Source organism: Neopsephotus bourkii, unplaced genomic scaffold, assembly GCF_033783945.1.
Source record: "Neopsephotus bourkii isolate Nb327-2 ecotype Australia unplaced genomic scaffold, CSIRO-AGI_Nbou_v1 NB_716, whole genome shotgun sequence".
In the NCBI taxonomy this organism is placed as follows: Eukaryota; Metazoa; Chordata; class Aves; order Psittaciformes; family Psittacidae; genus Neopsephotus; species Neopsephotus bourkii.
In genome coordinates this window covers 2,980,251-2,996,230 of record NW_026901215.1, presented here as the reverse complement: position 1 = coordinate 2,996,230, position 15,980 = coordinate 2,980,251, and the positions used below count along the sequence as shown (strand labels likewise).

At 37.7% G+C, this 15,980-nt stretch overlaps 1 protein-coding gene across 4 annotated transcripts in view; it reads right to left on the bottom strand.

Annotated features, from left to right (window-relative positions):
* Positions 1 to 15,980, bottom strand: part of ATP10B (ATPase phospholipid transporting 10B (putative)) — a 205,594-nt gene that overhangs the window by 43,001 nt on the left and 146,613 nt on the right. For 2 of the 4 annotated variants that reach the window (XM_061354086.1, XM_061354089.1), the window contains exons 3-5: positions 11,102 to 11,246; positions 8,338 to 8,631; positions 7,123 to 7,317 (exon numbers count right to left, since the gene is read on the bottom strand). In XM_061354086.1, coding sequence (XP_061210070.1) covers positions 7,123 to 7,317; positions 8,338 to 8,612 — 470 coding nt within the window. In that variant the 5' untranslated portion in view covers positions 8,613 to 8,631; positions 11,102 to 11,246. Of the gene's footprint in view, positions 1 to 5,028; positions 5,469 to 7,122; positions 7,318 to 8,337; positions 8,632 to 11,101; positions 11,247 to 15,980 lie in introns of those variants that run through there. The other 2 variants (XM_061354088.1, XM_061354087.1) reach the window with 2 other exon arrangements.

Genomic DNA, 15,980 nt, shown 5'->3' with positions numbered 1-15,980 from the left:
AGTGGCCACAGACCTCTGCTGATCACGGAGTCCCTGGCCAGTCCCAGTTGCAATCCCAGACATAGGGAGCATCCAGGGGAGGTGCACTCTTCTCCCTTCAGAAGGTCCAGCTGATCAAAGCACATGAATGTTAAAACAGAAAGGCAGCCTTTGTCTTCACTACCCAGTTTCTCTAATTTTAAGAAAATAAAAGGTATACTGTTCATATGGTAACCTGTACACAGCAGATCTCCATTGCTATCATAGAGTAAACTGCCACACTGAATGACAAAACTTCAATTGACTTCAATGCTTTAATTCACTTTCAAACCAGTGAGTCTAGCTTAAGACAATTCCAGCTTTTCAGCTGTTGGCAGTTCTAACTTCATGCAGCACAGAGATGAGTTCCTTGTATTTTCAGATTACTGCTCTAGGACTAACCGAGTTAGTGTTGGTTCATAAATCTTTAAATGATATGAAACCTTACACTAAAAGCAGATAAAGAGTCACAGCAAAGGCCATCCCTGAAGTTTTTGTATCACACACGTCACCACATCTACAGAGGAGGAGGAGATTAATGCTTTTAGGAACTGCTTGAAAACCACAGGGCCTGAAAGCACTGCAGAAGAACTTTCTACTGAAAGAGTAATCAGGCTGTTTCATTTAGGATGCTTAGTGACTTAGCTAGTTACATGACAGCTCAACAGGATGATTCAAAGCACGTAAACTAGGATTCTCTGAGTCGCTGTCTCAGATATCCGAGTTTAGGCGATTAAAATTAAGCAATGTGAATAATTTAAATAATGTTAATGTTTTTATGGCTGTTGCTGTCTGATGTATGTGCATTCAGTCAAGTGTGTTCCTGTTCCATCTTGAGTTGGGCATAGTCCTTGCATTTGTATTTGAGTGACTATTGAAACTCTGAGGGAATAAAAAAAAGGTTAAACTTTCTAGAACTGTGAGATTCTGTCTGGAAGCTAAGAAGTTCAACAAAGCCAAGTGCAAGGTCCTACAGCTGGGTAAGGGCAACCCCAGGCACAGCTACAGCAGAGAAGAAATTCATAGCAGCCCTGCAGAGAAGGACTTGGGGCTGTTGGTCAATGAGAAAGATAACGTGAGCCAGCAGCTTGTGCTCACAGCCCAGAAAACCAACCGTATCTTGTGCTGCATCAAAAGGAGCATGACCAGGAGGTCCAAGGAGGTGATCCTGCCCCTTTACTCTGCTCTCGTGAGACCTCACTTGGAGTATTGTGTGAAGTTCTGGTGTCCTCAACACAAAAAGGACATGGAAGTGTTGGAACAAGTCCAGAGGAGGGCACGAGGATGATCAAGGGACTGGAGCACCTCCCATATGAAGACAGGCTGAGAAGGTTGGGGCTGTTCAGCCCGGAGAAGAGTAAGCTGCATGGAAACCTCATAGCAGCTTTCAATATCTGAAGGGGGGCTATGGGGATGTTGGAGAGGGACACTTCATCAGGGACTGTAGTGATAGATGAAGGGGTAACGAGTTTAAAATTAAACAGGGGAAGTTCAGGTTAGATTTAAGGAAAAAAAAATTTACTGTGAGGGTGGTGAGGCACTGGAAAAGATTGCCCAAAGAAGTGATAAATGTTCCATCCCTGGCAGTGTTCAAGACCAGGTTGACTTGGGTGACATGGTCTAGTGTGAGACATCCCTGCCCATGGCAAGGGAGTTGGAACTAGATGATGCTAAGGTCCTTTTCAACCCTAACCATTCTACGATTCTATAGGGATGCTGGGGATGGACTCTTCATTAGGGACTGTAGTGGTAGGACAAGGGGTAATGGGTTAAAACTTAAACAGGGGAAGTTTAGATTGGATATAAGGAGGAAATTCTTTCCTGTTAGGGTGGTGAGGCACTGGAATGGGTTGCCCAGGGAAGTTGTGAATGCTCCATCCCTGGCAGTGTTCAAGGCCAGGTTGGACGAGTCCTTGGGTGAGATGGTTTAGTGTGAGGTGTCCCTGCCCATGGCAGGGGGGTTGGAACTTGATGATCTTAGCGTCCTTTCCAACCCTAACTATTCTATGGATTCTATGATTCTAATTTATACACTGTTATAGCTTAATCCTAGGGGTATATCAGATCCTGGCCATACATTAATTGCATATCAAGTAGTTCCTAGACAATTGTAATATGTCAAGAAAATGAAATAATAGCTTTTAGCAATTGTGGGGTTGAAATTCACTTACAGCTTACTTACAGTTAGTGCTAGCCTGTGTTGTTAATAAGTCAATGACAAACCAGGGAGAGTTCAGAGAAAAGTAAACACAGTAGGTTTGGAGGGACTGACTGACAAGAAAGATGAAGAGAGTGATCTACGCACAGATCTCGACTACAAGGTGTCTGGGCATAGCAAAGTGAACATGTGAAACATGTTTAAATGTTCTGGATGAAGAATAACTGATTAAGTTTGCATGAAACCAGGTGATCTCAGGAATTAAAATACAATTAAAGAGGTATAATAAAGCAGAACATCATAGAAAATGCTTTGACAATTTTGTAGTAATGGAAACTGACTTGCTTATAAAAATTTGAAAGCAGACAAAGTATACTTTGAAGAACATCAGGAGAAAAAAAGCAATTAAACATAGGTCTGTGCCATCTGCAACCAAATCTTTTGTTCTCTTCTTTTCATGTTGAGCAATTCCTTCTGACAGCACAACAGTTGGTATGCAATTATTTTGATTCCAGAAGTTTTGGTTCAGAAATTGAAACCTCCACAATCAAATATTAGATCTAAGTTATTGCATCTCCCCAAGACACTTCAATGACTTATTAATTGTCTCCCATTTTCTCAATTAAATGTTCTTTAAATACTGCTTGAAGTGTCTTTTCTTTCATTTGGCTAGCAGACTAGATTTCCCATTCCAGCTGATCCTTGTGAAGAGAAAATGAGAAGAAATGTGTTTACAGGGCAGCCTATTTAAATTAAATTTCCTTTGCTCTGTGTTGAAAGAAGGCAAGTTACTTCATTTCCCCTAGTCTTCAAGAAAGTTTTAGATAACATTCAGCATTTGGTAAAGATTGTTCTGCCTTTGTATTTAACTGAGTTTTTTTTTTTGAACAGGAACCAAAGTTCTTGTTACTGAAATCTGAAATACCCTGTACTCTCCAAGATTAACACTTAAATTCTAAGTACTCTTTCATCTTAGAATGGAAGATCAGTTGCTTTATTAAAAAGAATATTTTGCTGCCACAAGACTTGCAAAATTTGCTGTGCTTTAAAAAGGACTTTCACCTATGTTAAAAAATTACCTACAGAAGATGACTCATAAGGAAGAAAACTGGAAGACATTATGCTCTTCCATGACTTTGCAGGCAGCAAGAAGAACAAGAAATATCAGCTTCCCAAAGCACTATAGAAGCCTGATTAAAATTATTCATGATATAATAAGCTGTAGCTACTGATCTGATGGCAATTATAATTACGAATGATATTTCTAGACAGGGTGAATGCTAGACAGTCTGAAGCCCTCCTCATTTTCCTTTCCTTACATCATGTTTTTGGGCAATAAAACCTTAGTGATAGACAAGATTCTAGGCAACACTTATTCATAGATCAAAGTCTCTTTTATGGGATGGGATAATCAATTTTAAGACAGGCCCATATCAAGTTTTAGGTACTCATGGCTATAATTTGAATTTGGACCTGTACATATATTATAATTCCATTATGGACATTTTTCTCTTATACAAAACAAGTCTTATTGTATTCCCCATTTCTCACGTTCCCATGATAAAAGGCTTTTGGATAATTCATATTTAACATGGTTGCTTTATGTAAAGCAATGATTTCTATGCCGATTCATTCAGTAGTACCTACTGCACCACCTATTCTCTTTCATACTAGTTTTAACGAGTGTTAAGAAATAATCCATTGCTTCATGTGTTAATGCAATATTGAAAAGATTAAAAAAGTCCAAATAGATTGCAATCTCAGAGGTAGGCAGAAGAGCCAATTTAGCCACCCCACCCAAAGAGCTACAATTATTGACAGTCTTCACGGTGGAAGAGAATAAATGTTAAGGAAACAATATTTAGAAACTTGTAAAATGTCTGTTTTTTTTTTGGACAATTTGGCAAGAAGAGCGGTGAGGTTTTGTTTCTGGCAAGTCATTATCTATGTGTGGGGATAAGTTTAGTCCCCTGACAAGCAAATCCATTGTTTTCCTATTTAACCAGCAGGATATAAAAATAAAAATCTGACAAACACATACAAGAGAAACAAACAGAAATGACAGTGCGGTGTAATAAAAGCCAGAGTTCTGCAAGGTCTTGCTTGTGAAACTGTGCATTATATTAATCACTATTGATTAATTTGACATATGACAGGCAGCATTCACAGAGATGGAAAGTTTTGCTCTTCTGACTCTCAGATGTGAGATTTTAACAAGGAGAAGTGATTTTCCACTTTGCTGAGAGAACGGTTTTGATACGATTTTGTTTGTATCAAAACATAATTTTCAAAATTCTAAAACTCCTAAAAGCAAGAAGAGGCCATGAGACATGTTGAAGTACTGAGCATGGACACATGTAGTTAATTCACTTAGAGGGGACTGAGCAGACACATATATTACTATCTCCCATTTTTAAATAGCATTTTTACAGTTTTATTTTACATACAACCTTGTAAAAGAAATACAACTGAGAACAGTGTACAGTGTAGAGAATAAAACTAAACATAGTTCAGAGGGTTAGGGTTTTAAGAGGTTTTCCTTTGTATCTAAGAATGCAAACAGGTCCCACGACAGCGTCTGTTTTCACTCTGTATTTAAAAGGCCATAGCCACACCAATAATACAAAACTCAAATTTACCTTCCCAGTCTGAAAATGAGGTTTAAACCAAAAAAGAATTATCTTTCACTGTATCAGAACAAATACTGGGTGAAATATAGTCCTTGGGATTTTTCTCAGTTTTACTTAATCGCTGTGATTTTCCTGCAGTTATCAATTTTTATAAACAAAGCCTCACCATTTATAAGAGATCTGAAGACATTTTTGGGGAAATAAAAGTTGTATGAAACTCACCTGCTGTAGATGTAGCATCCCATGTGATTGATTTCTTTGTCTAATTTATACCGCCGGAAGTCCTCCCAAGCATCTTTAATGGCTGTCATTGCCATTATAACACAAATTGGGATTATAGAAACTTCTGGTTGGAAAGCATTCACGATGGGCACAAAATTCAGCAGTGCAATAACCACAAAATAAATATTAGCAAAGCGGTGAAACTGCTCGTAGATATTTTTAGGGAGGAAAGTCAAGATGGTATATTTTGTAGTCTTAATTTTATTGGAGTCATAGTATCTGTTTGGATTTTCCTTCCACTTCTTACTGCCAAAGCTCAAGTTGGAGACAATCACTCGTTTATTTTCATTTTTCTTCTTTCTTTTCTTTACCTTTCCTCTCTTCTCCAGCTCTTCATTCTGGATTTCAGTGTCTGGAGTACCACACTGGCAGCAGGTTTCCTTGAAAAAATGTTTTTTCCATATCATTCTAGAGAAGCAGCCTGGAACACTTTTCCTTGACATCTTGTTTTCCTATCAAAATGTAGCCTCAAGTTGAAATCCAACAAAGGTATAGGAGTTCAATAATCCAAACAAACTCCGGAATGGTAGAGAAAAGAGTTGAGGTGCCCGAATCCCGGTGCTGCCTCTCCTTCCACCCCAGCCTCCACCTGCCTAGGGACAGGTATTATCCTGACTCAGCTGCGCCGGGTCCTAGAGCCTGCTGGGGAGGCTGCACCTTTCATATGACAAAAGCATCCTGAATGTTTTGTTATTCCTGTTAGCACACACCTGGAGGCCCTGTTCAGAGCACTTCCCTGGCATTGACTGTCTCCTCACATGAAGTGTCTCTCTTTTAACACAGAGCAGTGACAAAGCTGAGAGCACACACACTATTTTCACGGTTCACTCCATGAATTTCAGAATCATTTTATAAGCTTGGGTGTTGCCAGGAAGTTCAAAGGTAATAGGCAGAGCTGCGTGTCCCAGAAGTCAACAGACAGTTGCTGTAAGTCTCAATACTGACACTATTTCTCTCTTTTACTTCCTCTATCTGCTGTTTGCTTTCATGACCATAAAATGGATTATTAAATAAACAAACCTATGATATGGTAGTTGTGGGAATTATACATAACATAGGCAATTGAAGGGCAGTCTACCTAGATTTCCCCTCAGCCTGATCTTTCTCTGATAGACCTCCTGCTTCTGGACACCTAAAGCATCCCTCTCTCACCCAGTCACCCCTTCCAGCCTCTCATCTTCCCCATTGGTCCCTGTGCCTCTGACATGTAAGTATGCTAGCACAAATGAGGGCTAGTTTCCATGAAAGCTAATGAGACGTGTGGAAATCACAGTAATTTTTTCTCTATGACCTGGGCTTAAGGAAAGGAGAAAAAAGGAAGAGATCCAAACATTTAAACTTGTTCTAAATGAAAACTCCTTGCTATTTCATTGTATAGTGACAAGCTAAGTACTCTCAAGTCAAGTTGGTACTTGGACAAGAAACTATGATGAAATAAAAATGTTGCAATAAGAATTGCACATGAAAATATTTCTTCCTTCTGAGTCAGTACTGAGCAAACATTGCAGCTTACAGCAGGTGTTGTACCATCTCCAAAGTGAAACTGTGGTGTACTGATCACCTGCGGTTACTGCAAGTCCTATACATTGTTTTTCAGTTCCTGGTTATGCTTAGATGTAGTTTATTATTAATTTTTGTATTAATGGTTTTAGTCCCAAAGGTCAGAAAGACATCGCCCCAATTTGTTAAACAGCTCCAGTAATCCTTTCCAGACTTGGATACATTGCATTTTCCCTCCAGATTCTTCTGCTAGCCGGGGAGGATGTTGTGTGTGTTGGCAAGCTGGTTTGGAAACTTGGAATGAAAACTTGTATATCAGCACACACTGCTGTGATATGAAACAAAACTTCAATGATCTCAGGATGACTTAAGTGAGAGAAATAAGGCATTTCGAAAGGCAGAACAAAACTCTTTTGTAACAGCTTTTCCAAAGTTACTATACTCCAAAGGATCAGTGAGGGAACTGTACAAAATCAGATGAGCGGTTTCTACCACATCAAACACAGGTAAAAATAATCAGTTTAGTTTACTTACTTGTCATATACCCTGGTTTTAGAGGAGTTTATAGTCTTATCAAATTGGTATTTTCTGTAGTCTTCTACAGCATCTTTAATCATACTGGCAAGCAGCACTGCAATCAGAGGCAGCATAGTAATCTCCCTGTGGAAGACTTCTACTTGTGGGAACCAGTTCAACACCACCAGAAAGAAGAAATAAAGATTACCCAGCCTGAAAAGGTATAAAATAAATTAAAAGTAGTCAGAAATTAGAATGTGTCCTTTTCTTAATGAACACCCCCTATTTTGTGTCAAAGGAACATTAATCTTTTCACTCCTTTACCCTCCCCTCTTCCTTTCCCAGAATGAATTAATCCGTTGCTTAACTGAGATGCTAATTTTTTCTTTAGAAGAGCCTGTGATGTACATTTTAATAATATTATAGCTACCCTTAATTTTTCCACTTATTATGAACACCTTTTTCCTGTAGGAGCTGAAACTTCTTTAATGATCCCCCATTGCCTGAGTCCTGAAAATAAGCACAAAATCAAACAAAAGCCTCCAAACCTTCAAAACCCCAAACCAGTGTAACAGAATGGGTGTAAAAACCCACATGTTTAGAATGGAAGGATCCATAAAGTGTTCCACTGGTGGAAGGTCAAACTATAAATGTGTAAATCTAATATACAGAATGAAAATTTCAAAGCTAGAGATGTATATACAGCTTTCATTTATATTTATTACAATGATATTTCCAGGAGCATCTTATTGATACAATTTGTTATGCTGGCCACATAATTTCGAACCAGCACTTGGAAAGAAACCTGACCTAGCATTTGCATATATATGTGTACTGTTTATAAGCTGGTAAACAAAGTTGCTTGCCTTTGAAATCTACAGAATTTCATAGGTGTTTCAACACATCCAATGAATGTTTTTTCATCTCCTTAAAAAATAAAGGTTTATTCAAGAAGAAACAGATGGATTTTTAAATAAAAAACTTGTAATTTTTACATAGAAAACCGTTCCAGCACTCAGACAGGAAGCTGGCCACAACATTGGTTAAGTACACCCAGTGTTTATTTGCTTTAAACATTTCAGTGTGAATTAAGGGACATTTGGTTACAAATAATCATCACTAGATTTTAGTAATGTGACAGCTACAAAAGCAGCCCTCCTCTATTGTTCTCACATATCATTTTCTCAACTAGAGCTCTTAAACCTCATGTATCATTGAATTATGTTTTTTTACCTGTGAAGCTGCTCAAAAAGATTTTTGGGCAAAAAAGTGAACCATGTGTATTTTGTGGTCTGTATCCTGTTTCCACAATAAAATGGAGAAGCTTGCTTCCAGTCTTTCCGCTGTCTCTCATTGTCAGGTAACACAATCCTCCATTTGTTTAAGTTGAATTTTGGTTTGTCTCTGGCAGAAGACAGCAGTGGTGTTGATTCTGAGGTAGTCTGGGAGGAACTCTGAGCTCCTAGTCGCTGCCAGCGGTACCAAGCAGAGTCCACAGACAAAGCCATTCACATTAGGGATGTCAGACTGAAAGACAAATGCATGACAAGAAATAAAACCCAATTCTATCCTGGTAGTAAATTCACTTCATGTCTTGCTGGCAGAGGTTCAAGGCAGCAAACAATACTCAGTGCGTTGCATGTTCAGTCTTTGATATTAGCACGTTCTTCAGAGAATGCACAGAATAAAGATAAAACAAAATCTTCAACATGGAAATAGCTATTTATACCTTGGGAGGGGGTGGAAACCTCAAATCTATTTTGTGTGTGTTATAACAGCAAACTAACATAGATAAAGCCAATTTAACAGAGGTGAACAATGGCTTTTCCGTCACAAATTCTGTATCATTTCCTTCAGTCATAAACCGCTACCAAATCTATTCAGGTGTTTTTCCTCAAATGTCTGACTTTCTTACAATACTTTCTCTATTCACACTTACTTATAAAAGGACTGATTCATGTGTTGAATCTTAAAAGCTCAGATAATAAAGAGCCACAGCATCAGCTTAATCTCATTTACACTCACATAATAGTTTTCCAGAGTCTCTGTAGAAACATATTTTGAATGGAAAATGCCAGCCAGCACTAAAACAATTTGTGTTTTATTGGTTGGAGAGATAAAGGAATGAAATCTCCCAGTGCTAATCCTATTATCATTGAACACTTTTGTTTTGATTGTTCATATATCCGCAACTGCAATTGCAATCCAGTGTGCAGAGCACTCAAGCTTCAGCAGCACAGGTGTATATACTGTTATGCTCAATCTAAACACAAGTAAAATCTCCAACCAACAGCAGGAGTCTGGGGACTAGAAGCTGCTTTACAGTGATGAGGCACTAAATGTGGAAAAGCAAATAGGAAATTACTGGCTTTGAGCAAATTCAAGGTTTCACAAAACAATCACCTCACTTAGACTTGAAATACAGAGGGGAAAAAAAAGTCAAACTTTCTTTGGACAGTTGCCATTTAGATCAATTCACTTAAGAACGGGTTTAAACTTTATTTAATAGCAGCAGAATTTGAAGCAGACTGAGAATATCTGTATGTGTTTGTATCAGTCTAAAGAAACACATTTCAAATGCATTAAACCTTTGAAACTGTTTATAACAGCAAGTCGTTTGCTTCTCCAGCTTCCTCTTTCAAAAAGCCTACTTTTTACTGCATGCAATATATGACTTCCTCTGGAAAAAGAAAACCTTATTCATATTTAAAATATGTACATGTTTGAGCTTGGAAGGGGGAAAAACATTTGAAGTGTGTTGTTTCATCAGCAAACAACAAGAATTTCTTATACACTATTATTCACTAGTTGCTCAAAAACCTTTAATTCAGAGTTCAGGTTGTTCAGCAGTGCCTGGGGAGCCTCTACAGTATTGGGAATGGCTGGCAATGAAAAGATAGAGGATGCAAATATAATACACATTATTTTTGATCAGTAAGAATAAAAAAGAGCCTAACTTGCCATCAATGTTAGGAGACGACATAGCAGGAAAGAAAAAAGTATTCAAAGATATGTCCTTCTGGGAAATGATATTTTTCTATAATACAGCTAACTGCTTACATGAATTTTCTAACTTACTGGCACTTTGATGTGTTATGACAGTTACTTTCTGTAAGGTAGGAAATCCATGAAAATATTGCATTCCTCTGGCAATGTATCTAACACATCTGTCCCAGATCTTCCTAAAAGAGCTCCATAAAATCCCTTTTCTGCAATTCTAATATATTTTACATATGTACACCCATTTGACTTGTATTTTTACAGAGATATTATTGAAAGAACCAGTAAGTGTGGATTTCTTCAACACACATTTACTAAAGTGATTGATTTTCTTCCATCTGGCATGTTTAGGATTTGCCATATATTCTACTTCAGCACAGATGAGGTCAGAAATGGCAGAGAAGCATCAGCCATGGTTACAGAAAGTTGCATTATGCTCATTTACCCTCTAACTGCTTGAGGTGCAATATGAGGAGAAATAGAAGGAAAGCATGTGGCTGTGCTTAAGCTGTCAGACTTGGAAAGTAGGGGACAAAAAGAACTCCTCCATGTCCTTAAAAATCATAAAACTCAGTAAGTGTGAGGAAGTCTGGAGAAATTATTAATGTAAGTCATACAGAGGAATATCCATTGCAATTTCCTTCTATTGCTATATAATCATGGCAGTATAAGCTTTTAGTGTCTCATTGTCCAGTCTTTGGTGAAGTCATAGTAAATTAATGCTGTTACTATCATTCCCACAGAGTTGTAATCAACAGTGTAAAAATGCCTCCTTTTCAAGAAACTATTTTCCCTCTTTCTTTCTATCTTATTATTCATGGATGTACTGTGGGTAGGTCTCAACAAGGCAGACACATTTTTCCCACATGGTTTTCCAGGGAGGCAAAATTGGGCAATCTAACCTAGGACCAGTTGTGCCCTTCCTTGTGTAAATGCCACTCAAGTTTTCCACAATCACAGTCATGTGCTAATTATATGGATTATAATTAATCATTACTTATCTTATTCTTCCTTTAGGAAAAGCAATCCTTCCCTCAGTCAAGACTTTAGTCACTCTTCTCTGACCTTCCAGTGGAGCTACCACGGTCTCAAGAGACGGGCAAGAAGCTAAACCATGTCTGGGTATCTCAATCCCTGAACTTCTGCATTTGGAAAAAAGAGAAGCAACACATAAGCAATTAAACTAATATCTATTTAAAGTAAAGGTACAGAAATGTGTCAGCTAAAAACCCAGTTACACTAAAATGTGAGATGAGAAATGTGGAAGCACAGGAGGTTAGATGCAGTAAACACATTATTTCATAAGCTTCTATCAATATTTCAGAAATGTGAAGGAATAATCAAAGCTTGAAAACACTTGTACCTCGCCCATAAGGTTATGGAAAAATGCATGTCCAAGAAATTTTTCAAGACTTCTGTTTTTGATGAAAGAGTGAACAATATACTGTAAGTTAAAATGGCATCATTCACACTGTCATCAGGAAGGTCTTGCAAGATCAGAATTTCTTTATAACAAAAGGAGGACTGACATACTCTTTCTGTAGAGTCTGGGATGCATCAGGCAATTCAGAGGGAGAACATCATTAAACACTTATTTTCCATTTGCATATGAATTAAAATATCCAACTTCTATTAACTGAAAAGAGTGCATCCTGCTATTCTTGGAAAATGTATACATTTTGCCTAACAGTTTTGTAATAACACTCTGAAAAAAATACTGTTTGTGAAAAGCTATTTACTACCCTGTTTCAGAGATGATTTTGCATATGCAATAAACACAATAAGAATTCATTTATTGCAACAAGCGGCCATTAATTGTATCTTATAGAACCTAAGGTCACCATTCATGTTTTGAAAGTCACATTCGTTTTCTTCTTGTTGTGTTTAATCAATGAATGAATCTGTCACCACTGTTTAGTGCTACATTTCTGCCCTAAGCATCTTCTGCAAGCCAAAGCATGCTCAAGATTTAGCAGACCCTGTGGTAAGCTTTCACAGGTAGCCCTTGCCTGTATCCATAACATAAGGACATCCAGGGGATGTGAACATATTTGGGAAGCAGCGAGAAACAGGATGATGATTTATTCCTTCTGTTAAGAGAATTGCTGAAAGACAGAAAGAGAAGAAATGATGTCAAGTCCTTTCCAAGTGTGGATTTCAACATGTTCAGGTGGTTCAGCTTATCAGAGATAAGCTACTGTATAATGATCTCTCTCAAGCCCTCTCAGACAGGCCTATGCTTGTTTTTTTATTATTTTTTAATCTCATAACATAGTGGGAATATGTAGACATTCTTATACAATGGTGACATTTTTGGCAAGAGACATACCTCAAATAAGAAACAAACCAGAAGCAAAATAGCGTTATAAGACCTAGCATGCGCTTGATACAATCTGGAGCATTCTCAATTTCAGAGTGCTCAATTGAGAACTTCTATTTGTGAGCACTGGAATTGCAAGCCAACTAAAGTATTTGGGAAATGTTTCCCTTTATTGGAAAAGGAATACCCAATGATGATGTTTTCCTCTTGCATACTTGTGTTGACAATGGGAAGAGCCCCTCTGTTTTTCATAGCTAGTCTATATGATTAGCATCCTGCTTGTGACTGCTTAATCTCATCCAACATTAAAGAAAACTTTCCCTTTTTAAGATAGAAACAGGCTGCATTAGAGACCCGTGCCAATGTTATTAACAAGGGAGGATCAGTTGTGACACATACAAGTATTCTTTTTAAATATATCTCTTTTTTTGGAGCTTCTTGTATTAAGAAATGGTATTGCTGATTGTAAGAGAAAGCTCATCAGAAAGTCAGAACTAAGAGAGCAACTTTTTATCTTCTGAGGTTGCTTCATTCTTACCAAATGACAGACTCAGCTGTTGATCGCTGCAACCCAGACTTCAGAAGCTGGAGAGGAATCCCATCTGTCTTGTATATGCACAAAACCTTTTACACAATCATGCCTCATGTGCAAGGAGATGGTATTTCCACATTAAAAAGAAAACAATCCTGCTCATATGCATATGTAAAAACAGCTTAAGAAACCAGCAATACAAAGCTGCAACTTTCAGAGCTATAAAGGAAAGACAAGGTCTATATACCTCCTTTTCAAATCTGACTTTAGGGCAAAACTTCAGACAGGGTGGAGCTTATTTTTGATAATCAGTACTGTGAGAAAATGCAGAGGTAGCACTTAAATGCAGACACGTACATTATCAAGAACTGCAACTAAGAAAGTGTCCTTCCAAGTTTTCACCTGATATTTTCATTTTGACATTTCCTGTAAGGCAAGAAGTCATTAAATAACACAAGTCCCTCCAATACTGAATTCCGTTACTCCAAAAATTCTATTATATCTCATAATTAAAAGCAGCAGCAATTTTTCTTCTTGATGTCCTATATGGGTGATGTGGCATCTATTCAAAAGAGTCATACAGGGGAAGTTTTGGCTGGGGAGATAAACATTACCAAGTGAGTTGAATAATGTAGAAATCTCAGCCATGAACTTCTTTATGTGCTTCGCAATTTTCTGCTAGGAAGCTCTTTCATTGTTTGGTAATGCTGTTTAAAAATACCTCCTCAGTGACATCAGTTCAGAAAAAAACCCCACTTTGTGGTTAAGACTAATGGAAAAGGGGAAGGATATTGGGAAGAATGAGGAAGGAGATTACAATGAGTAGCAGGATACAGAACACAGCTAAAATTATGCTGTAACATTTTATATTAGAGAAGTAATACCTGCAGGATGAAAGTTGCTAGAAATTAAGAGCTCCAAAGAACTGTTCCATTCAAAAATGAAGCTGGTCATTGCAGACTGCTGTCTTTCAGCTGACAAGAGAAATGTATTACGGATTGACAATTACATAATGTTTTTGAGTGTAATGTTTTTGAGTTTTGCATGGGATAAACAGAAAAGAGATTTTCATAAAACCAATGTGTCATTAGACCACAAGACTTCACTATTCTATTATTATATTAGATTAACACATTTTTCATGTCTCAACTAGATTCTCTTTCCTTGTGGAATAAATCCAAAAATCTTACAATAATAGGTTAATTATAAGACTCTGCTGAGGACAGACTAGATTTCAGTGCCTATGCACAACTTCCCTTTAGCTTGAGCAGCGCATAGGCATGTTCAGGCAGCACAGTTTTCTGCAGGGCTGCAGCTGCATTATTGAGACTGGTTTCTAAATAGATGTGCTCTCAGCATGTGCTGACATACGGGTCACACAGACCAGGATGATTATTAGATATTATTCAAGAAGGAAGTTTTCAACTTGCAAACAGCAATGTTGGATGCTGTGTTTAGCTTCATTCTGTGAATAAGGAGCTTTCTCTGGTCTTCTGTATTACATGCTCATTTAAATGAATTAGACTAAAATTATCTGTCTAGATGCAGTGAGTCTCATTGCTGCCAGCATGACCAAATACTACAGTGATCTATTGTTACAACATTTGAGCCCACTGACTTTTCACAAGTGCAGGCAGAGGTACCTTCTACATCTTTACTACCTTCCAACACAGTAAGGACATTTGCCCTGCTCACACCTTCAGCTGAGGAGACATTGGGAAGAGACACTTGCCCAGAGCTTTTACAAAGTCCAAAATAGCAAGAAGCTAGGTCTTTTTCATGAATGAGGTGATCTTGAGGTTTCTTTTACAAGTTAGTGCCCAGACACAGCCAGTGAATTCCGCTATATATCCTGAAAAAGTTTTACATGCATATATCTTTTCAACTATGTAAACAGTTCCAGACACCAGACTTCAGTGTTCAGGCAGTACGGAAGTGTGGTCATTACAAGAAATAGTTGAAACTACACATCTTGCCATATATGTAGTTTTGAGGATGCCCAGGGTACTGTTCTAAATACAGATGTTTTCTGAAATCAGGCCTTTATTGCTCTTATTCAGGAAGTACAAGAGCCATAATATAGGAACTCTTACTCATACTTACAGCTCCTTTTAAATAATTTATGTAAAAAAAATAAAATATGTATGCCACATGAACATACACTGGCCTAAACAGAAGTGTATACAATAGTTACATGCCTCTATCACTGGCCTTTGGAAGCAGCTTCCTCACAGGTTCTTACATATAAGCAAACATTAAATTCTTTGTTCACAGAAGAAAGGGTAATTCCTAAAGTTCATAAAGAACAAATAAAATTAAAAATGTTAGAGACCTAACTCCTTTGTGAACTCTAGAAAACTACATCTCCATTCTTTCCATAACCTGGTTGTTAGAAAAGAAAACATGGATAAGGAAATTAAAAGATGCATATGCTACACTGTCTGTCTCTCTCATCCATTTGTCATGTCATGTATCTCCAGCTCACCTCTACTTCTTGATATACAGGAAGTTCTGCATTTGATGTCTCTGCCTTGTTTATCTATAAAAATACATTAGACACCAGTAATCAGAGAAAGGAGCAGTAACCTGCATTATCATGGTTTTACAATAGTGGCATCTCTCCATGGGGAGGGAAAGTCCATCTTTAAGGATTTTAAAAGCATTAAAGAATTTTCAGCCAAGTTATTCAATTTCTTGTTGGGCCCAAACCAGTCAGTCTAAAACCAGTAGTGGAGTAATAAACCAATAAGCCCTCCAAAATGTAAATTAAGCATGACTACAGAAACTCTGCTTGAGCAAAGTAACTTCCCAATACACACACAGCCGAGGTGGCAATCAACATATCCATTTGCTAAGCCATCTCCACCCAGATCCTCGAGAACTCAAGAGCCACAGTACTGGAAGATCATTTGATCAGAAAAGGTTTACTTGTTAACCTGCAAATATACGCATCCAGCTTGTTATCTATGTTCAGGTGGAAGAAAGGAAGCTTTTTGCACAGCTGTATCTTATTTTTATGAATAT